Here is a 24922-nt window from a genome sequence, read left to right as displayed (position 1 = left end):
AACGGAAACATTTACAAAACATGGCCGTGGCAGGCAATCCTTTCGTTTTGTGAAAAAACCATTATGAAAAGGAATTTTGGGAAAAGTCATTCAAGTCTCTGATTCCAGAAATTACTCTTCCAATTTGGGAATGGAGGGCTACTTTACCACGGCGTTTTTTTTTTAATAATTTCATTAAAGTTTGCTAAGGAATACCTTTAGGGAGTACAGCATCGAATGAATTTGTTTTAAATAACTCTATCTGCCCATTAAGCCTTATAGCATAATGAGTAAAAAAGTTTTATTTTTAAAAATTCCAGGAAAGGCCAAAGAAAAGAAAACGGAAAAGATGAAATGGAGATAAACCAGTTAACACTGACGTCAATGTTAAAAAGCCAAATTTGAAAAAAAACGGCACTAAATTGGAATGGGCTAAACACTCCCTCCATAGATTTTCCAAGAATCATAGGTTAATGCCAGAGTAAAGGGTTTATTTTTTTAATTTTCATCTTTTCAATATCGCCATAATATTTTTAATTATATCACCTGTAGGATTATAAAGCTTTCATATAAACCAATTCACCTGTTTGCTAATCTGGCACCTGGATGAGCCAATACTTATTATACCCTCCTCCATAGGATGGGGGTATACTAATTTCATTCAAGTCCGTCCGTCTGTCGGTCCGTCTGTCTGGGGTCTTGATTTCTTGAGCCTCTAGAGGACGCAATTCTCGTCCGATTTGAATGAACTTTTGCTCCTAGTGTTTTGGTATCACTTCCAACAACTGTGCTAAGTATGATTCAAATCGGTTCATAATCTGGTATAGCTGTTATATAAACCAATCTTAGGTCTTGACTTCTTGAGCCAGTAGAGCGAGAAACTTCCATCCGATTTGGCTCAAATTTTGTATGAGTCGTTTTGTTGTGACCTCCAATAACTGTGATAAGTATGGTGCAAATCGATACATAACCTGATGTAGAAGCCATATAAACCGATTTGGGATCTTGACATCTTGAGGGCGCAATTATCATCCTCTAGAGGGCGCAATTCTCATCCGATTTGGCAAACATTTTGTACAACGGCTTCTCTCATGACCTTTAACATACGTGTCTAATATGGTCTGAATCGATCAATAGCTTGATATAGCTCCTGTATAAACCGATCTCCCGATTTTGCTTCTTCAGCCCCTACAAGGCGCAATTCGTATCCGAATGAACTAGAATATTACACAATGACTTCGAGAATGTTCAGTATTCATTTATGGTGCGAATCGGACTATAACTTGATATAGCTCCAATAGCACAGTTCTTATTCAATATTCTATATTTGCCTTAAAAGAAATACCGTGCATAGAACTCGACAAATGCGATCCGTTGTGGAGTGTATATAAGATTCGGCCCCGGCCGAACTTGTCACGCTTTTACATGTTTAATTGTGCATTTTGCATTCTATTCCCAACCATGCCCAATATGGTGCTACAAACGGATATTACTCCCAAATCAAAGAATAATTGCGAGTTCTACGGGTTCAAGAAGTCAAATCGGTCACCTTGTAAGGTACCTATATTTAAACATTGATTTAGCCCACTTACATTCCCAACTGCCATTGCGCAGAAATTAACATGCCCATCTATAACGATGAATGCAAATCTTAGCGAGAATAGAAACAGAAACAATTTTCAGCTGCAATTATCTCCTCCGCCGTTAGGACTCGTTTATAAAAAGGAGGTCCCTTAATATTGAGCTTAAAACTTGAATCGGACAGCTTTTATTGATATGTGAGAAACTTTGCCCCCTGTTCCTTGATGTAATGTTAATGGGCAAATTTGCAATTTACAAACGTTTGTGACAAATATTTGTGCATCAGTTCAAGTGAGTAGCTTTACTCGTTCGATAGTTAGGGTGCTTTTTGCCGACGGATGGACTGACAGACAAACAAGCGGATGGTCGGTCATGGATGGAACGACTATAATGCTTTTATGAATAAAAAAATATACACATTATGGGGTCTTGGAGTTACAGAAGAATGACAAAGTTAGTACATCTTGAAAACAATTAGGAATTTTGTAAGTAGCACGAAATTCCTGACTTAGATTCTCTTTTTCGAGATTCCTTTTTAGTATTTAAAGCTCACAACGAGCCGATTATTGGCTAAGGTATATGTCCATAGTGACATGGGGCGGATTAATAACCACGCCCTCTTTTCAACCTTACCAAACCTACACGTTTAAGTGTTTGACTTTGCACCGTAAAGGTGTATTCAATTTTGTATACCAACCACCATATGATAGAGATATACTAATGTAGTCACTCCGTTTGTAACACCTTAATTATTTATCTGCGACCCACTAAAGTACATATTTTCTGGATCATCTCGACTTTCTGATTCGATCTAGCCATGTCCGACCGTCCGTCCGTATGTCGAAATCACGATAACGGTCGAAGTACGTGAAGCAAACCGCTTGAAATTTTGGACAAATACTTGACTTGAGAAAAAAACAAGTAAAAAGGCATTAATTTGGCCGGGTCGAACTTTGGATACCCACCACCTCGGGTATATATGTAAAGCCCCTTTCGTCACAATCCGAAGAAAATTGGATAACTTATTTACCCAAATTCGGCACGGACATTGAGTGGTCTAATAACTATAAGTCACTGTTCAATTATGTAGAACAAAATATTAATCCTTTTAGTAGCTATATCTAAAAATAAAACGATATGAACCATACACGACACGGATGTCGAAAAGCCTAACATATGTCACTGTGTCAAATTTCAGTGAAATCGTATTATAAATGCGCCTTATATGGGGCCAAGACTTTAAATCGAGATATCGGTCTACATGGCAGCTAAATCCAAATCAAAACCGATTTGGGCCAGGTTGCAGAAAAATGTCGAAGAGCCTAACACAGCTAACTGTCCCAAATGCCGGCGAATTACGAAGGGCATATCTTAACTCACTGTCCCAAATTTCGGCAACATCGGACAATAAATGCTCCTTTTATGGGCCCAAATCCTTAAATTGGGAGATCGGTCTATATGTCAGTTATATTCAAATCTGGACCGATGAAGACCATCCTTCGGTTGTGGGTATAAAAACTTAATTTTTCGATTTGCCTATAACTCGACGCAAGAACTTGTTTGTCGAGTATGATCCGAATTGGTCTCAATACTGATAAAGCTAGCTGAATCATTTATTCCTTCTTTTAAGAGAAAAATTTTACTTTAGACTTTGTAAGGTATTGAAAGATTATTACAATATTTGCAGCCATTTTCATTTAACCAAATTATTTTTTCACTTTTTTGCATTATGTAGGCAAAATTTATTTTCATGATCCCAAATAACTCACTAAGTGTGGCATTGTTTTCAAATTATGTATATACATATATATAAGGAGAGCAAAAAGCATTTAGCTACCTATTGGAAATGAATAAATTTTAATAGGGAAACTTTTGCCTTCAATCTTATCTTAATGTCATACAAACTCATAACAATGGGAGCAGCAAATGTGTGCCCAAAACATCATTAAGACTTCTAATGGCCATGAAATACACATAATTTTCTTTGATATGCTTTCGCAGCAAAAGAAATTGCAAAGCAAAAGGAGAAAAATAAGGAGAAAGAACAATCATTACATACCTTATCGTAATGAGATGGTGTTGTGTTGTGCTATTCTGTTGTCGTTTTTTGTATACGGGTGAGAAATGCCATACTTACCGGCTGGCATAATGGAGCCGTGGCACCAGCACGAGCACCATAACCCACCAACAACTCGACTAAACAATAATGCTCAGAAAGCAATGATTATTGATTTCGCATTGTTTGCCCATGGCAGCAGTCAGCCATTCAAATGAAAAACTAAGCTGGTCTAATAATTAAATTCAAATTAAAACATTCGAGTCCATTTTGTGTGTATGTAAATGGGGAAACAGTGAGAAGTGCAGAGTACTTGAGGAGTACGTGAGTGCTTGCCTTAGACTTATGCTTATGATTCTTAATAATCGCTTTGATTATGAGCCATTAATGTAAATTGCGATTTTTGCTAGCCATCTTGTTTTTGGCCAGTTTCGGCTGCCTTCTTGTAATTGCCCTTTAGCGCCTAGGATTGGCTATAGCTCCTGCCTCAGCCAGGCAAATATTCTTTGCCATAATTCATACGTCTAACTGTGTTTGTGGTGATAAAGGCTTAATTTCCTTTGCTCTAAAAAGTTCTCCTAAGTCTTGTAAAGCGATTTAGAGGCAACCAAGCAACATTAAAAGGGATATTGTACGATGAAATTGTGTATATATGGGATATATGGGTCTTTCCAAAATATTGGCAATAGGGAAAATATTGTTATACCCTCCAACATAGGTTGGGGGTATGCTAATTTCGTCATTCTGTTTGTAACACCTCGAAATATGCATCTGAGACCCCATAAGGTATATAAATTCTTGATCGTCATGTCATTTAAAGTCGATCTGGCCATGTCGGTCCGTCTGTCCATCGGTCCGTCCGTCTGTCCGTCCGTCCGTCTGTCTGTCGAAAGCACGCTAACTTTCGAAAGAGTAAAGCTAGCCGCTTGAAATTTTGCACAAATACTTCTTATTATTGGCTATTTAGGGCTAAATTGGTCCATGTTCTGATATAGCTGCCATATAAACCGATCTGGGGTCTTGACTTCTTGAGCCTCTAAAGGGCGCAATCCTTGTCCGATTTGGTTGAAATTTTACACGTGGAGTTTTGGTATCACTTCCAACAACTGCGCTAAGTATGGGCCAAATCGGTCCATGTTTTAATATAGCTGCCATATAAACCGATCTGGGGACTTGACTTTTTGAGCCTCTAAAGGGCGCAATCCTCGTCCGATTTGGTTGAAATTTTGCAAGTGGAGTTTTGGTATCATTTCCAACAACTGCGATGAGTATGGTTTAAATTGGTTCACGTTTTAATATAGCTGCCATATAAACCGATATTGGGTCTTGACTTGTTTAGCCTTTAGAGGGCACAATTCTCGTCCGATTTGACTGAAATTTTACACGTACTGTTTTGGTATCACTTCCAACAACTGTGCTAAGTATGACGCAAATCGGTCCACGTTTTGATATAGCTGCCATATAAACCGATCTGAGATCTTGATTTCTTGCACCTGTAGAGGGCCAATTCTTGTCCGATTTTACTGAAATTTTGCACGTAGTGTTTTGTAATGACTTCCAATAACTGTGTTTAGTATGACGCAAATCGGTTTGTAACCTGAAACAAACCCATCTGGGATCTTGACTTCTTGAGCCTCTAGAGGGCGCAGTTCTCATCCGATTTGGCTGAAATTTTGTACAACGGCTTTTCTTATGATCTTCAGCATACGTGGCTAATATGGTCTGAATCAATTTATATCTTGATACAGCTCCCATATAAACCGATCTCTCGATTTTGCTTCTTGAGCCCCTACAAGGTGCAAATCTTAGGAACTGAAATATTACACAATGACTTCTACAATGTTCAGCATTCAATTATGGTCCGAATTGGACTATAACTTGTTTTTATATAATTTGTGTGTTATAAAGATCAACTTTGAAAACAAGAATGGATGAAATATATGTATGGGTCCTCTTAAAATTTGGATCGTCAGATCTATGCGGATTTATACCTTAACGAAGGTTTTGGATACTAAGCTGCCACCATAAAGATACTATTTCTTGATCGCTTTACATCTTTATGTCTATATAGCCATATCCGTCGGTTTGTCCTTCTCTTGATGCTACATCAAAGTTTTTAGAACAAAACTCTAGAACATTTCGGTTTGTTTTGGCATGACCCATATCTTCGATGTCTTTGTATCTTTAACAAGAAATACTTGGTTGTTTGTGCAAAGGATGATATTACAGTAAAATGGCATTTCTTGCCTCAGGCCTTGTTGGCATTTTCGAGAAATAATTCACAACTTTTAAATGAATTTAAGTTTGACAGAAACTTTACTACGAAATTTGACAAACAAAGGACAACTAATTTAAATACGATAAATGTTTTAATACAATTTGCCTAATGAATTTCGACATATAACTACATTATGGGTTTATTATATTGTGCATGTATCAAGAATCATCCCATTAGGCTCGAAGGTATTTTAATCACATTGAATTGCTACAGATGTTGTAGCACATCGACATCCGGAGAAAATGTATCATCTTATATTGTTAATATTTAATATGATTGAAATAGACATCAATATTAAAACAAGTAAAAAGGGGTTAAGTTCGCCCGGGCCAAAATTTGGACACCCACCACCTCGGGTGTATATGTAAAACCCATATACACGCCGTTCGGACTTGGCTATAAAAAGGAGGCTGCTTATCACTGAGCTTAAAACTTAAATCGGACAGCACCCATTGATATGTGAGAAATTTGCCCCCACTCCTTAGCGGAATGTTAATGGTCAAATTTTTTAAATTTTAAATGAAGATTATTGATCAAAATGCGTGCAAATTCTGGGAGTCACAAAGAAAATCGCTGTGTAAAATTTTGAGAACATCGTTTGATAACTACGTTTGCAGAGCAATAAAAGTGAAAAACGTGATGCAACGTATTGTCGATATCATGATAAAGAGTAGGACACCAAGCAAACTGATACAAATACAAACATCATGCCGACGTCAAAGGAAGGTCGGTGGAGACTACCCTGCACGTTCATAAAATAGAAGAATCCTTCGATGTCAAGACGTACACAATGGCGGTATGCATTGACATCGAGGAGGCTTTTAATAACGTGCGGACCGACAACCTGATCCAATCCTTAGACCAGTACCGGGTGGACCGGATCCAGTCTCTAAGCTGGATAAACCATATGCAAAGGAATAAGTGAATAAATTGTGGGTCCCTTGACACAAATGTAAGGGAAAAAGTGGCACAGGGCGCGCCACAGGGGGGCCATTTTATGGCCACTCCTATGGGTGACCACCATAAATAATCTATTAGGATGCTGACTGAGGAGAGACTTGAGCCCGTCTGCCAAGCTGGCGATGTTATAACACTTCTAGGAGGAAAGGATCCGAACCAGCTATACAGATGAGCCGAAGGGGTCCTGAAGATGGCTTATAACTGGGCTAGACCCAGGGGTCTCAATGTTAGTCCAGAAAAATTGCAATTTTTGCCCATGAACATTCCATTAAGGAACAGGGGCAAACTTCTCACACATCAATGAGTGCAGTCCGATTCAAGTTTAAGCTCAATGATACGGGGCCTCCTTTTTAGAGCCGATTCCGAACGGCGTGCCGCAGTGCGACACCTCTTTGGAGAAAAGTTTTACATGGCATAGTACCTCACAAATGTTGTCAGCATTAGGAGGGGAAAACCACCGCTGAAAATTTTTACTGATGGTCCCGCAATGATTCGAACCCAGGCGTTCAGCGTCATAGGCGGACATGCTAACCTCTGCGCTACGGTGGACATGCTAACCTCTGCGCTAATCCAGAGAAGACTGAAATATGCCTGTTCACGTGGAAGACCACGTTTCCTCAATAAAAAGATTCCGATATCTGACAAGGTCAAATACTTTGGTATGATCTTGGACAGGAAACTGAATTTGGAAGTGTCACATTCAGCAGCGTACTGAGAAGTCTCCCAGATGCTGGGCATTATATATACGGACCGTAGACTCGAAATGGGGCCTGAAACCGAGGATAGTCCACTATATCTACAGGAGCGTGATTAGACCAATACTTACTTACGCCTCAGTAGTTTTGTGGACTGCGATGGAGAAAAGCGCAACGTAGGGAAAATACTACAGGTTAAGAGAACATGTTGTCTTGGCATAGGAGGAGCGATGAGGACCACGCCCACTAGGGCACTGGAGACTATTCTAGATATCCTACCCATACAGATGCATGAGGCAGCCATTGCGGCTATGAGACTTAAGGCGATGGGAGAATGGATTGCGAAAGGCAATCCGCGGCATAATCAAGGCGACGATAGGAAACCTGGAAAGAAGGGAAGAGGTTTCCGATTGGATACCTGAGATGAACCTTGGAGTCAAGTGCGAGGCACCAGCGGCAAAATCTTGGATGGACGAAACCCTAGTATTGCCATCTGGAAGATCATGTTACAAGGATGGATCAAAGCTGGAGAACAGAGTGGGCCTGGGACTGAGATCGGTTTAAGGCTGCCTGACCATAATACGGTCCTGCAGGCGGAAATCCGGGCGATGACGGCATGCGTGAGGTCGTGTGGTGCTAATGCGAGGACGTCGAGTATGAACATCTTAAGGGACAGTAAAAAGGCCGCAAGGGCAATATCTACCAGGACGATAAGATTAGGAACATTCTTGGAATGTAAGAAGGAGATTAATGCCTTCTCTGAGTATAATACGATCCGCATCGTTTGGGTGCCCAACCATAACGGAGTAAGGGAAATGAAAAAGCAGACGAATTGGCTGTGAAGGCCAGAGGACAGCCGTCAATGGACGCAGTCCGAGTTAAAAGCGTGGGCAACGAATACTGTGGAATAGCGAAACAGTTGGTAGTACGACAAAAATCTTAAGAGGAGTTTCGAAAATCTTATGGGGAGATGGGAGCGAAACGGTTGGTAGGACGACGAAAATCTTATGGGGAGATCCAGATTGTTAGAAGACGTAGCTACTACTAAAAGGAAGTAAGCAGGAGGTGAGTAAAACTTTCGGTATCCAAAAAGGACTAATAGGACTATGAGATCACATACGCAAAATCGGTGAGCCAAATGACAGCATGTGTAGGGCACGTGGGGAAGATGATGAGATGTTAGAGCATTTCGCGGCTTTCGAAGCTAACAGGCACCGACACTTAGGTGTGGACACAATACAAGACGTAAAACAACAAAGGGGCGTGGAAAAATCGGTATGCGATTTTTTAAGCAGCACGGAATTCCTGACTTAAGTTTTCTTTTTCGGGATTACTTTTGAAACACTCCACCATAGGCTGGGTGTATACTAATTTCTTCATTCCGTTGCCAACACCTCGAAATATGCGTCTAAGACCCCATAAAGCATATATATTCTTGGTCGTTATATCATTTAAAGTCGATCTAGACATGTCTGTCCACCTGTCCGTCCGTCCGTCTGTCTGTCGAAAGCACGCTAACTTTCGAAGGAGAAAAGCTAAGCGGTTGAAATTTTGCATAAAAACTTGTTTTTGTGTTCGTCGGTAGGGATTGCAATTGGGACAAATCGGTCCATGTTTTGATATAGCTGTCATATAACCCGATCTTGGCTCTTGACTTTTTGAGCCTCTAAAGGGCGCTGAAATTTTTCATATGGTGTTTTGCTATCACTTCCAAAAATGTGCTAAGTATGATTTAAATCGGTAAAAATTCAATTTTTTCCCCATGAACATTCCACTAAGGAACAGGGGCAAGCTTCTCACATATCAATGAGTGCAGTCCGATTCAAGTTTAAGCTCAATGATAAGGGGCCTCCTTTTTTATAGTCAAGTCTGAACGGCGTGCCGCAGTGCGACACCTCTTTGGAGAGAAGTTTTACATGGCATAGTACCTCACAAATGTTGCCAGCATTAGGAGGGGAAAACCACTGCTGAAAAATTTTTCTGATGGTCTCGCCAGGATTCGAACCCAGCCGTTCAGCGTCATAGGGGGACAGGGCTAACCTGTGCGCTATAGTGGCCTCCGCTGCGTTGCGCCATGGTGGCTATATAAGGTTATGAGCCGATTTAAATCGATAAGGTAATGAGCCGATTTAAATCGGTTCATAACCTTATATATGGGTTGCCCAAAAAGTAATTGCGGATTTTTTAAAAGAAAGTAAATGCATTTTTAATAAAACTTAGAATGAACTTTAATCAAATATACTTTTTACACTTTTTTTCTAAAGCAAGCTAAAAGTAACAGCTGATAACTGACAGAGGAAAGAATGCAATTACAGAGGCACAAGCTGTGAAAAAATTTGTCAACGCCGACTATATGAAAAATCCGCAATTACTTTTTGGGCAACCCAATAGCTACATGGAATCAGAAAGAGCTTCTGAGTGGATCCGTATACTTGTTAATGGATCTTCCTCTCTTTCTTTTGGGTGTTACAAGAAAATTCTCTCTAAGTCATAATACCCTGTACCGCAGTAGTGCTGTGCTATGCTACGAAGCTATTTGGATGCTACATAGGTTAGGTTGGGTAAGAGAGGCAGTCCTTTACAGACTCACTTAGACAATTATAAGTCCATTGTGATATCACAGTAGCGACAGTCCAAGGCTTCTGGCGGGAATCGAACCCCTGCACTGTTAATGCAAGCACGCTACCAACTCGGCTACCGGGGCGCCCAATGGATGCTTCTTGTGAGCATATCTTTGACTGGATATGGACTCTTACCTTGCCTAACCTTGCTCTTACCATATTTTCAAAATAGTTGGTAGACTCTGTGGGGCAGGATATAGTATAGTCGTCTGCGATCGACTTCTGCCTTTCCTTACTGGTTTAGAATGAGTCTATAACGGTCTGCCACTTTGAGCTAAGCCTGGCTTACCAACATCTGGAGAGTTTGAATATAAAGACTTGCATTTTACATGGGACTTTAAATGCCCTTATCCATGCCCACTTAAATGCTAACCCAGTCATAACTCTAAAGATAATTGAGTATTAGGTTTTTATATCTATGGCAAATTGGGTTTTCTATCCAAGATAAGATTTTAATTTAATTCAAGATTTTTTCATGCACAGAATATTTCGGTCAGTTGGCAAAGTCCCCCCCAAAATTAAGGCTGTCATAATAAAACTATTAAATTAATTTTCTTATCAAAAGGCTTTTGTTTGCCTATGGCTATAAATTGGAAATTGCCATCGATGAAACTCGCAGCAACGCATGGGAGAGGAAAAAAGAGGCCAAATTCAAATTGTAACTAATCAACTTTGAAGAGACTTCAAAAATGTAACTTAAACTATAAAACTGCCAAAGAAAAGTTCTTTTGGGTGAGGGTGAGGCCAAGGAACGGGAAGAAGTGGGAGAAGAAGAAAAATCTTTTAAAACTTTTCAAATAAACCAACGGCGAAAGGAAAAAAATTCCAATCAAAAAGAGAAAGTTTTCTGGCATATAAATCGATGGCACCCATTTTAGCCTTTGAAGTTAGCAAACAAAAACGTCTTACGTTTCAGCCCACTCCCCGCTCGCCTTTAAAGGATGCCAACATTGTTAATCTTTGTTTTGTGTGTTTCTCTTTTCATACTGTCCTGCCATGCGATGAATGATGCCCAACCGAAAACCCCAACTCAAATGGAAAAAAAAAGGTTTAGTCCAGTGTGCCCTCAACGCCTACCCGATATAGGCAATCAGACAGCTGCTCTGGAACGTATGCCGAAAGGACGTTACGAGTATTTGAAACGCTTACTGCCATATTTGCTAAATCAATCCGAGGATTGTTTATATTTAAATATTTACGTTCCCATACAAGGTAAGTGTCGATGATGTTTTCTTGTGTTGTTCTTGTGACGAGTGTTTATGTTGTTCTTGTTGTTTTTATTTTTGTTGATTCAGAAACGCCTTGCTTTGGCTTTGGTGGCTTTGGCGAGGGCACCGGTGGGAACCGTCGAACAAACAAAAGAAAAGGCAAACAAAAAGTCTTGTGACTTAAGTGACAAACCATTAAGAATTTAAATAAATTCCTTCAACACTTTGTTGTTGTTCTTGAGTTTTTCCCCCCACCAACAAACGAACGACGAAAAAGGCAAAATGTGGCAAAGAAACTTTTCAATTTTCCACATGGACCCTTAGATACCCTAAACTCGCTATGGATAAGAGAGAGAGAGAGGGATTTAATATGTAAACCTTTGCTTGTCGTTGTACCCGTCGATCTAGGAGTGTTTAATACTGCCTCATGCATCACATCAGTTCAGATTAAAGCTGGCGGCTGCCGAATATGCAGCAACACACCGCTCCTGTATCTCACAACTCACACATGAAAGTGTCAAAAAAGATAAATGTTTTGTCAGTTGCGTGTATGCGTTTGGGTGTTTATTTTACTATAATGTCTGCGTATGCGGGTATGTCTTCTATATGAGTGATGCGAGCGTGTGAGAGCATGGTGTACCTGTGGGTCATAATACGATGCTAAACCAAATCCGTATTTCCAAGAGCCATGTAATAAACCCACAGTAAAAAGTTCTGCTCAAGCATTGTTTTTAATGGCTTTGGTTGTTTTTCGCTTAAGTTTTCTTCTTTTGTTTATTCCAAGAATTGGGTTACAAAAATGGTGCTGACAAATAACACATAGAATTGATATTGAAGATGTAAGGTGTTGTGGTTCATAGAAAGGCAAAAGTCTTTGGAGACAATTTCGAGGACAAATTAGTATTTTGAGAAAAACTGAATTAACTGACTCAAAAAACAAGTAAAAAGGCTTTAAGTTCGTCCGGGCCGAACGTTGGATACCAACCACCTCGGGTATATATGTAAACCACCTTTTGTCAAAATCCAGTGAAAAATGCATACCTTATGCCCCATAGCAGCTTAATCGAAATATGTTACGATTGTTAAGTCATTGTTTAATTGTGTATAACAAAACACTGATCTTTTTAGTAGCTATATCTAAAAATAAACCGATCTGAACCATATACGAGACGGATGTCGAAAATCTAAATATAAGTCACTGCGTCAAATTTCAGTGAAATCGGATTATAAATGCGCATTTTATGGGGCCAATACGACATATCGGTCTATATGGCATCTATATCAAAATCTGGACCGATCTGTGCCAAGTAGCAGAAAAACATGGAAGAGCCCAACACAACTCACTGCCCCAAATTTCGGCGAATTCGGATTACAAATGCGCCTTTTATGGGCCCAAAACCTTAAATCGAGAGACCGGTCTATATGGCAGCTATATCCAAATATGGACCGATCTGAGCCAAATTAAAGTAATATGTCTAGGCGCTTAGCCTACCTCACTGTCCAAAATTTCGGCGACACCGGCGACACCCTATATGGCACAGATCGACAACCGATCTGTGCCATATAGGGTCGCAGATCAATATTTCTAGGTGTTAAAAACGCAAAGGCTAGATAAATATACCCCTTGTCAAGTTCGGTCGGGCAAATCTTATATACCTCCACACCATGGATCGCATTTATCAAGTTCTTTAAATTATTTTTCTACCCTCCACTATCTGTCTGTCCGTCTGTCTGTCTGTCTGTCTGTCCGTCTGTCTGTCTGTCCGTCTGTCCGTCTGTCCGTCTGTCCGTCCGTCTGTCTGTCTGTCTGTATGTCTGTCCGTCCGTCTGTCCGTCCGTCTGATCGTCCGTCTATCCGTCCGTCTGAACGTCCGTCTGGCCATCCGTCCGTCTGTCTGTCGAAAGCACGCTAACTTTCGAAGGAGTAAAGCTATCCGCTTAAAATTTTGCACAAATACTTTTTATAAGCGTAGGTCGGTTGGGATTGTAAATGGGCTAAATCGGTCCAGTTTTGATACAGCTGCCATATAAACCAGTTCATAATTCAAATCATTCAAATCAGTTCATAATTTGGTATAGCTGTCATATAAACCGATCTTGGATCTTGACTTCTTGAGCCAATAGAGCGCGCAATTCTCATCCGATCTTGCTGAAATTTCGCATGAGGTATTTTGTTATGACTCACAATAACTGTGCTAAGTATGGCGCAAATCGGTACATAATCGGATGTAGCTGCCATATAAACCGATCTAGGATCTTGACTTCTTGAGCCTCTAGAGTGCGCAATTTTCATCCGATTTGGGAGACATTTTGTTGTTGTTCTTGATATTGGAGCTGTACCAAGCTATTGATCGATTCAGACCATATCAGACATGTATGTGGAAAGTCATGAGAGAAGCCGTTGTACAAAATGTCTTCCAAATCGGATAAGAATTGCGTCCTCTAGAAGCTCAAGAAGTCAAGACTCAAGATCGGTTTATATGGCAGCTATATCCGAACATGGACCGATTTGGCCCATTCATAATTCCAAGAAGTATTCATGCAAAACTTCAAGCGGCTAGCTTTACTCCTTCGAAAGTTAGCGGGCTTTCGATAGACAGACAGAAGGACGGACGGACGGACATGGCTAGATGAACTTAAAATATCATAATGTTCAAGAATATAAGCACTTAAAGGGATCTTTGACTAATATTTCGAGTTGTTACGAACAGAATAACGAAATTTGTATATCGCTATTCTATGGTGGAATGCAACTGCAGATTATGCCCATGAACATTCACTAAGCAACTGGGGCAAACTTATCACTTATCAATGAGTGCGGTCCGATTCAAGTTTAAGCTCAATGATAAGGGGGCCTCCTTTTTATAGCCGAGTCCGAACGGTGAGGTGCACTGCGACACCTCTATGGAGAGAAGTTTTACATGGCATAGTACCTCACAAATGTCGCCAGCATTAGGAGGGGAAAACCACCGTTGAAAATTTTTTCTGATGGTCTCGCCAGTATTTGAACCCAGGCGTTCAGCGTCATAGGCGGACATGCTAACCTCTGCGCTACGGTTGCCTCCGTAGCGGTAGCGGTCCGTAGCGACTATGGTGGTATACTAATGTTGAAAACACTTTCTGCTAAAATTCCACCAAAGATATTTTTTATCAACTATTTTCATAGCCCTTTTATTTTGTCTCCATCATTTATAAATGCATTAAAAACTATGGATAATATATGGTTGTTGGATGGGGTGGGTTAGTTGTAGTGCCCTACCTTATGTATGGCTTATGTATCTGGTCAATATGTTTGCCATTTTGCAACGCCCATAAATCACTGGAGCAAAAATATAAAAATTGCTTATGACTTTGGACAATAACATATTTCTCGTCCATGATTTATGCGGCAGTTATGGAACGAAAACTAGGCAAAACTATAATAATCAGCAAAAATTTGGGGGAAAATTTAATATTTCTCAAATTTTTCCAGAAGTTTGGCTCAATAACATTTTTGGCTGGGAGTGATGTTGGCGAAACTTTAAGCCTGAAATATATGCAAATATTTGCTAGTCGTTGCTGCGCCTTAATGTATGCTGCTACACTTTGGACTTTCAACTGCCGTCGCTTGAACTTTTACGTTACTGTTGCTGCCTCATCATCGAATCGAGTTATTTTTTATGTGTTTTTATCAAAGTAAGAGTGTTTGCATATTTCTACATTTTTTTTTTCATCTGTCCTTCATACGCCTGGAGTTTTTTTGGTTTGGTTTCTTTGGGAACTAACCCTGCTGCTGGCACTCCCTTGGCAAAAAAGGGAAAAGTTATAATTTAGTGGCACATATTAATATCTGCTTTGCTGTAAATGCCAACATTTTTACGAACACAAATAAGAAGCAGGCAGCAATAGCGACACTCCATCGCCCTTCGTGCCTCTGAACGTCTCGCCTCTTCTTCATCGTCATCTATCTATAGTCGAGAAAGTTTGCGCTCTTTTCGAAGGCATTCTCGGCTCATATATAAAATATTCTGCGACTATAGAAAGTAAACAAATAAACTTTTTTTCTCTTTTGGCTAGAAAAGCTATCGCAAGTTATGACAACATTTGCGTTAATTATGCAATATCACTTTTATCGAAAAGTTCAATACTTTCTCTGCTGAACAGTTTCGGAGAGGGAAATGCGAATGTCGCCTGGGGAATGACACGCAAGAGGAGGTAGGAGGTGCCTTTTGAATTGGGTTGGTATAGGAATACCATATTTTCCTGGAAATATTTGCATTTTGAGTAGATAAATTTCCTTGGTTGTTATTTTCGAAAATCTTTTTTAGATTAGAAGTGAAAATTTCTCACAGTAAATATTTGAGAGATTATCACGTGCGCCTTGGCAAGAGCATATTTATTTTAATGGAAGTTCCACTATACGCATGAAAATGCTGAAAATTAAATATTTGTAACGAATACTAATCAAGTTGTGGAGGGAGGGAGGCAGCTAAACCCAAAGGATGGGATTCAACAGCCCTTGACTGCGAATGAACCTAACTATAGAAGCAAAGTGTTGTGTATTAAGATTTCATATGGGTTTTGATTGGCATCCCAAAATGTATGAGCATATGGCAAAAGGTCGTTATAATTTTGAGTCATTAGTTGGAAGACAAAATCAGATATACCAGCATACAAGAGCTAACCCAAACGGCATGTTGTGACAAATGGATAGAAACCACACACATATCTTTGAATCGTTACTATTTTAGTAACAAGTAGGGATATCCACACATCTTTTCAAAGCTTAGAAAGTTTAGACCCTAGTGGTGAATGATTGCCAGCAATTGCTTTAAAGATAGTCCCTTCACCATGTAAAATCGTTATCAATATCTTTTTTTATAAATTTTCTTAATGTACACTGAAAAATCACACAATCGGATATTGTCCGGGTGCAGACCGTAGGGTGTAAGTTTGCCCATGAATATGCAAACTTCACGAATATTTGCACTAGGGATTCTCTTATGACTCCCGACATGAGTATTCGGTCTTGAAATAATGCATACCCTTGGATAGATAGAAACAGAGAACCCTACAGTCAGCAGTGTACAGTTCTCCGTTTCGGCCGGGCCGAATCTTATATCCCCTCCACCATGGATTTGTCGAGCTCTTGCCACGGTATCTCTTTTGAGGCAAACAAAGGATAAAAGAATGGAATTGATATGTTATTGGAACAATATCAAGTGATGGTTCATTTCGGACCATAATTGAACTGAATATTGGAGATAATAGTAGAAGTCATTGTGTAAAATTTCAGCCAAATCTAGTAAGAATTATGCCCTTTAGGGGCTGAAGAAATAAAATAGAGAGATCGGTTTATAGGGAAGCTGTATTAGGCTATAAACCGATGCATGTCATATTCGACACGTATTTTAAAAGTCATGAGAGAAGTCGTTGTAAAAAATTTCAGCCAAATTGGATAATACTGGCGCCCTTTAGAAGTTCAAGAAGTCAAGACCCCTGATCGGTTTATATGTCAGCTATATTAGGTTAGGGAGCGATTAGAACAATTCTTAGCAAAGTTGTTGAAAGTCATAACAAAACACGTCATGCAATATTTCAGCCAAATCGGATAGGAATTGCTCCCTGTAGAGGCTCAAGAAGTCAAGAGCCCAGATCGGTTTATATGGCAGCTATATCAGGTTATGGACTATTCTCAACAAAGTTGTTGGAAGTCATAACAAAATATGTCGTGCAAAATATCAGCCCAATCGGATAATAACTGCGCCCTCTAGTGGCTCAAGAAGTCAAGACCACAGATAGGTTTATATGGCAGCTATATCAGGTTATACACCGATTTCAACCAATCTTAGCACAGTTGTTGAAAGTCATAAAGAAACTCGTCATGCAAAATTTCAGTCAAATCGGATAATAATTGCGTCTTATATTGGCTCAAGAAGTCAAGACCTCAGATCGGTTTATATGACAGATATATCAGGTTATGTACCGATTTGAACAACTCTTAATGCAGTTGTTGAAAGTCATAACAAAACACGTCATGCAAAATTTCAGCCAAATCGGATAGGAATTGTGCCCTCTAGCGGCTCAAAAAGTCAAGACCCGAGATCGGTTTATATGGCAGCTATATCAAAACGTGGACCGATATGGCCCATTTACAATTCCAACTGACCTACACTAATAGGAAGCATTTGTGGAAAATCTCAAGCAGCTAGCTTTACTCCTTCGAAAGTTAGCGTGCTTTCGACAGACAGACGGACGGACGGACAGGCGGACGGTCATGGCTAGTTCGACTTAAAATAGACCGATCTGGCGATTAAAGGCCTTAAGCCCGTAAAAGCCGCATTCCTTGTTCGATTTTGCTGAAATTTAAAACAGGCAGTAACTTTAGGCCTCCCAATTTCGGACCCAAATATGGTTTAGATCGGACTATATTAGATATAGCTGTCCTATAGACCGATCTGCCGATTGAGAGTCTTAAGCCCATAAAAGTCGCAATTATAATCCGATTTCGCTGAAATTTGGGTAGGTTAAGGCCCCCCATCCTCCGACCTGAATATAGTTCTGATCGGACTATGTTTAGATATAGCTGCCATATAAATCGATCTGCCGACAAGGGGACTGAAACCCATAAAAGCTTTATTTATGACCCTATTTCGCCTCCCGATATCGGACCTCAATATGGTTCAAATCAGTTTATAATTGGATATATTTGCCAAAAAGACAAATATTTTGTTCTACAAAATCGAATAGTGACATATATATTAGACCACTCAATGTCTGTTATCCAATTTTCACCAAAATTCTGACGAAAGGGGGTTTTCATATATACCCGAGGGGGTGGGTATCCAAAGTTCGGCCCAAAATGTGGATTATAACAAAATGTGGATTGGTAACACTTCGTGTCCGCTACCCTGTACTTCTTTCATATCAATGAGTGTTGTCCAACCGAAGTTTAAGCTCATGGCTAAGGGCCGTCCTTTTTGTTTCCGAGAAGAGAATTTTACAAGAGTCGCCAACACTACGAGAGATTTACTTACGCTAAAAATTTTTTTCGATGTTCTCATAGGGATTTGAAGCGAGTCGTTTAGCGTCAAAGGCGCACATGCTAACCTCTGAGTTACGAAGGCCCATATGGTGATTTTATTCGTTTTTTTTCTTGAGCGGGTCAAATCGGTGCATATTTTTTATAGAATAGCTTTCGGCCATGTATTTTTGCTTCTACCGCCTGTGTAACATTTGAAAGGAAGTTTTGCGATTATCACTCTGTAGGGTGGTGTGCTAGACTATTCCACTCATATTTTGTGGATCCTTTGTGTTCATAATTTACAGTGTACTTTGCTGTCCATCTTACATGTTGACGGCTTGTGGTAGGGATATTCCATTCCATCATAGATTTGGGAAGTATTTTTCCCATTTTCCAGAAGCTTGGTATCTTTAAGGTTCTCATAAACATATTACAAGTATGAGCTATGCTCTTATTGCTAAGCTTGTAACTCCATGTTTTGCAGTACTCTCTTCTCAGTTAGTCCTTTGATTTTGCCAACCTTGCAGCCTTCTTGAATATGTAAATTTTTGTCATACCTTCTGCTAGGATGGATGATAAGAGATTGCAGTGGTTAATGCTAATCACAAAAAAATTCTTTCCATCTAAATTAGATTTCCTTAAAAAGGAATATTAAAAAAAAAAAAATAATTAGATATCCGCTTAGTATTAACACAAAATTATTTAATTCAAAAAAAAAAAAAAAATTTCCCCTCTCAAATTTGTTTTTAACATTGACTGACCTAGAGTTGGCAGCAAAATTTATTAAAACAAATCCCGCATTACTGTCAATTTGGGATAAATTTATGGTATGGGCTGTCATTTCGTTAAAATGACAAGTACAACAAGTTCTGGAAAGGGAAGCTCATTTCGCAAAAGGCACCAAAGAAAAAAAGGAAAAACAGAATTGTCATAAAAAATAAACACAGCATAATTCAACTTTGTCCTGATGTTAATTAAAAATGTGTGAGAAAAAATAATTAAACTTTCAAAGCCTCTTTGCCTCGCAAACGCAAAGGCATAACCAGTCGAACCGAAGCAAAAACAAGTAAAAGCGTGCTAAGCTTGGTCGGGCCGAATCTTATATACCCTCCACTATGAATCGAATTTGTCCAATTTTTTGCACGATTAATCTTAATAGTCAGAGAGGTAGCTGCTCAAAAAGTCAAATCGAGATATAGGTTATATAGGAGCTATGTCAGGTTATGGACCGACCATACTTCAAATGAATGTTGGAGGTCATATTAGAAGTAATTCTGCAAAATTTCAGCCAAAGTGGGTAAGAATTGCTAACTCTAAGGGCTCAAAATGTGTATTCGGGATATCGTTTTATATGGAAGCTATGGCAGATCATGGACCGATTCTGACCTTACTGAGCACCAATTTTGGAGGTTATAGTAGAAGTCATTGAACTAAATCGGCTAAGAATTGCTCTCCTTTAGAGGCTCAAAAAGTAAATTCGGGAGATCGGTATTAAAAGGAAGGACGAACGGAAAGACGGACGGAAGGACGGACGGAAGGACGAACGGAAAGACGGACGGACGGACGGAAGGACGGACGGAAGGACGGACGGAAGGACGGACGGAAGGACGGACGGAAGGACGGACGGAAGGACGGACGGAAGGACGGACGGAAGGACGGACGGAAGGACGGACGGAAGGACGGACGGAAGGACGGACGGAAGGACGGACGGAAGGACGGACGGAAGGACGGAAGGACGGACGGAAGGACGGACGGAAGGACGGACGGAAGGACGGACGGAAGGACGGACGGAAGGACGGACGGAAGGACGGACGGAAGGACGGACGGAAGGACGGACGGAAGGACGGACGGAAGGACGGACGGAAGGACGGACGGAAGGACGGACGGACGGAAGGACGGACGGAAGGACGGACGGAAGGACGGACGGAAGGACGGACGGAAGGACGGACGGAAGGACGGACGGAAGGACGGACGGAAGGACGGACGGACGGAAGGACGGACGGAAGGACGGACGGAAGGACGGACGGAAGGACGGACGGAAGGACGGACGGAAGGACGGACGGAAGGACGGACGGAAGGACGGACGGAAGGACGGACGGAAGGACGGACGGAAGGACGGACGGAAGGACGGACGGAAGGACGGACGGAAGGACGGACGGAAGGACGGACGGAAGGACGGACGGAAGGACGGACGGAAGGACGGACGGAAGGACGGACGGAAGGACGGACGGAAGGACGGACGGAAGGACGGACGGAAGGACGGACGGAAGGACGGACGGAAGGACGGACGGAAGGACGGACGGAAGGACGGACGGAAGGACGGACGGAAGGACGGACGGAAGGACGGACGGAAGGACGGACGGAAGGACGGACGGAAGGACGGACGGAAGGACGGACGGAAGGACGGACGGAAGGACGGACGGAAGGACGGACGGAAGGACGGACGGAAGGACGGACGGAAGGACGGACGGAAGGACGGACGGAAGGACGGACGGAAGGACGGACGGAAGGACGGACGGAAGGACGGACGGAAGGACGGACGGAAGGACGGACGGAAGGACGGACGGAAGGACGGACGGAAGGACGGACGGAAGGACGGACGGAAGGACGGACGGAAGGACGGACGGAAGGACGGACGGAAGGACGGACGGAAGGACGGACGGAAGGACGGACGGAAGGACGGACGGAAGGACGGACGGAAGGACGGACGGAAGGACGGACGGAAGGACGGACGGAAGGACGGACGGAAGGACGGACGGAAGGACGGACGGAAGGACGGACGGAAGGACGGACGGAAGGACGGACGGAAGGACGGACGGAAGGACGGACGGAAGGACGGACGGAAGGACGGACGGAAGGACGGACGGAAGGACGGACGGAAGGACGGACGGAAGGACGGACGGAAGGACGGACGGAAGGACGGACGGAAGGACGGACGGAAGGACGGACGGAAGGACGGACGGAAGGACGGACGGAAGGACGGACGGAAGGACGGACGGAAGGACGGAAGGACGGACGGAAGGACGGACGGAAGGACGGACGGAAGGACGGACGGAAGGACGGACGGAAGGACGGACGGAAGGACGGACGGAAGGACGGACGGAAGGACGGACGGAAGGACGGACGGAAGGACGGACGGAAGGACGGACGGAAGGACGGACGGAAGGACGGACGGAAGGACGGACGGAAGGACGGACGGAAGGACGGACGGAAGGACGGACGGAAGGACGGACGGAAGGACGGAAGGACGGACGGAAGGACGGACGGAAGGACGGACGGAAGGACGGACGGAAGGACGGACGGAAGGACGGACGGAAGGACGGACGGAAGGACGGACGGAAGGACGGACGGAAGGACGGACGGAAGGACGGACGGAAGGACGGACGGAAGGACGGACGGAAGGACGGAAGGAAGGACGGACGGAAGGACGGACTGAAGGACGAACGGAAGCACATGTCTAGATCGCCTTAAAATGTAAATATAATCAAAAATAAGCATACTTTACAGAGTCATAAATCAATATTTCGAGGTGCTACAAACTGTATAACTAGATTAGTATATTCCCATCCTAGGGTGTAGGGTATAAAAAAACTCATTCGTTCCTTTCCTTAAAACGCTGCCTTTGAAACAACAATAATTCTCAAAGATTTCAACTTTTTTCTCGTTCTTGCTGTTGTTGGAAGGAAAACCAGCGTATAATCTGTAGTTCTTAAGGAGGAAAAACACGGTTTCTTTTACTGGCAAATAAGATTTAAATGTGTTTGAGAATATGAGTTTCACCTTATAAGAGTTTTCTTTTTCTGCTTCTTCGCCTTGCTTCACAACTTTCCAATGTGTGACTGCAAAAAAGTTAAAGCGGATGTGGGTGGATGGAGGGTTTCTCAAATTTTTCTCTTATTTTGTGCTTTTAATACGATTGCTGCTTCTCGGTGATTATTTATTAAGTGTGTGTGTGTATGTGTGTGCGTGTGTGCACTCACCGACTGAGTATGGCTTTGTGTGTGTGTGTGTATTGCGAGTATTTTACGTATCTGCTCAAGTTTATATTTCTTTTAATTTTTATCATTCCACCTTCTTTGAACATAAGCCGAAATCTTACGAAAATTTTCAGTTAATTAAAATATTAATGAGACTTGTGCGGAATATGAGCACCTACAGTAACAGCAGCAGCGGTAAGTGCGGTAATTGCGGCAGTCCTCAGTGGAAATTTTCTCTGTATGGGCGTCTCAACTCTAAAACTTGGAAAAGAGCTACACCACGCCAAGAGGCGATTAGTGTGGTGAAATAATATTAATTTTGCATGTTAAAATTGTGTGGTTTCTGCTATCTCTCCTCCTCCTCTTCCTCTTCCACATGCCATACGTTTGCTGCGACGAATAAGACAGCAAATTATAAAAACCGCCCCCTTATTTCTGCGAAAGCTTTCAAGAACAGTGTTTTGGAAGAGATAGATTGAAGTTTTAGTGCAACCAGTTACTTTGGAAACATGGAATTTGTATACCCTCCACCATAGGATGGGGGTATACAAATTTCGTCATTCTGTTTGTAACACCTCGAAATATGCGTCTAAGACCCCATATGGTATATGGACTTTAAATGTCATGACGATCAAGAATATCTTGATATAGCCCCCATATAGACCGATACGCCGATTTATAGTCTTAGGCCCATAAAATCCACATTTATTATCCGATATTGCTCACATTTGAGATAGTGAGTTGTGCTAGGACACTCGACATATTTCTTCAATTTGAACCAGATCGGTCCAGATTTGGATATAGCTGCCATATAGACAGATTTCTCGATTTTAGGCTTTGCGCCCAAAAAAGGCGCATTTAATGCCCAATTTTGCCAAAATTTGGGACAGTGAGTTGTGTTAGACCTTAGGTCCTTATCATTGAGGTTAAACTTGAATCGGAAAGCACTCATTGATGTGTGAGAATCTACCCCTTCTCGGCTGCTGGTGGTAATGTTCCTCCTAAGGGTAATGTTCTCATTAGTGGAGGAGGCTCCTCAGATGGCCTGTTTTGGCGTTTTTGAGGGATGGCATGACTCCCTATACTCCTATCTGATTTTGTATGCCAGTTTCGAAATCTACTTTATTTGAGCCCTATATTGAAACGAATGTCCAATATGTCTGTTTGGGGGAGTTTTTGGGGTTGTGGCGGCCCGATGGGTACTTAGACTGAAACTTTAATACTGTATTCGTATTCTATTCTCTATTACCTTTAATTTGATGACTTTATTGTCCCTATAGGCTCACTTTTGATTTTGGTTGGTGTTTTTGGCATAAGGGGAAGGGTCCGTCCCCCTTCCGATACCAAAAAATTAAATAGCTATAGAATTATAAAATTATAGCTATATATATAGCGATATGCGAAAATTTCGAGAAAATCGTTCTGCCGTTTTCAGTCTATACGGAACAAACAAACCGAGTCCCCTATATCTGTGATTGGCTAATGTTTGGGCGTTTTTTTCTTTTTTTGAGGCTGAGGTGACCCTCTATACATCGACAAGAATTTGTATGCCAGATTCGTTATCTACTCCAGAATAATTATCATTTGATAGCCATATTGTCCTTATCGGTCCACTTTTGATTTTGGATAGTGTTTTTGGGTTAACAGTGGAGGGTCCGCCCCCTTCCGTTATTAATAAATTATTAAGCCTATTCCTACTTTCTGACCATATTCGTAATCTACTCCCGTATACCTTTCATTTGAGTGCCATATTGCGATGATCGTCAAATAAACCTATTTTAAGTGCTTTTGGGGCTGGGGCGGCCCCACCGGATTTCGGAACCAACTTTTATTATGAAATTCGTACTCTACCCTTGAATACCTTTCATTGAATTCCATATTGTCCCGATCGATCCACCTTTATTTTTGGGTATTACTTTTGGGGTAAGGGGGAGGGTCCGCCCCCTCCCGATATCAAAAAATTATATAGCCTATGTTTTCTTCCACACCAACCAAGGTAATCGGTTCAGCCGTTTTTGAGTCAAAATGAGTTCAACATTTTAAGCGCCTAGCTTTACTCGTTCAAAAGTTAGCGTGCTTTCTACAGACAGATGGGCGGGCGGACATGGATAGGTCAACAATCTGTGAAAATTTCAAGGTAATCGGTTTAGCCGTTTTTAAGTCAAAATGAGTTCAAAATTTAAGCGTCAACTTAAAGTGTAAGGGGATATCCACCGCTGAAGATTTTTCTGATGTTCAAGCCGGGAATTGAACCCAAGCTTTTGGAGTCATAGGCGGACACGCTAACCTCTGCGCCACGGTGGTCTCCAATTACGGTTTGGACTAATATTCCAATAATTTGGTCTTTTGTTAACCGATCTTTCTAAACTTTTGCAAAACGCTTTCCCCTACAACTACCAAAATATGAATTGATTTTGAGAAAAAATCTTTGAAATGTACCACCTGAAAACTTTTTCATTTTTTGGAGAAAACATGTTTTCTAATAAAAAGCTAGATATGGCATAACGAGCTGTCATTTCATTTCGTTTAGTTTTTTTTTTTTAATTGAAAAGACATGCAATTTC

At 41.5% G+C, this 24922-nt stretch overlaps 1 protein-coding gene across 2 annotated transcripts in view; it reads left to right on the top strand.

The window, feature by feature from the left end:
• The window catches only part of LOC106094073 (neuroligin-4, Y-linked), a 368403-nt gene that overhangs the window by 239464 nt on the left and 104017 nt on the right, over nt 1–24922 (top strand). For both annotated transcript variants that reach the window (XM_059363690.1, XM_059363691.1), the window contains one exon: nt 11219–11382. In XM_059363690.1, coding sequence (XP_059219673.1) covers nt 11219–11382 — 164 coding nt within the window. The remainder of the gene's footprint in view (nt 1–11218; nt 11383–24922) is intronic.

The sequence above is a fragment of the Stomoxys calcitrans genome, chromosome 2 (genome assembly GCF_963082655.1).
Source record: "Stomoxys calcitrans chromosome 2, idStoCalc2.1, whole genome shotgun sequence".
NCBI classification, from domain to species: Eukaryota; Metazoa; Arthropoda; class Insecta; order Diptera; family Muscidae; genus Stomoxys; species Stomoxys calcitrans.
This window is presented reverse-complemented; position numbering and strand designations above follow the sequence as displayed.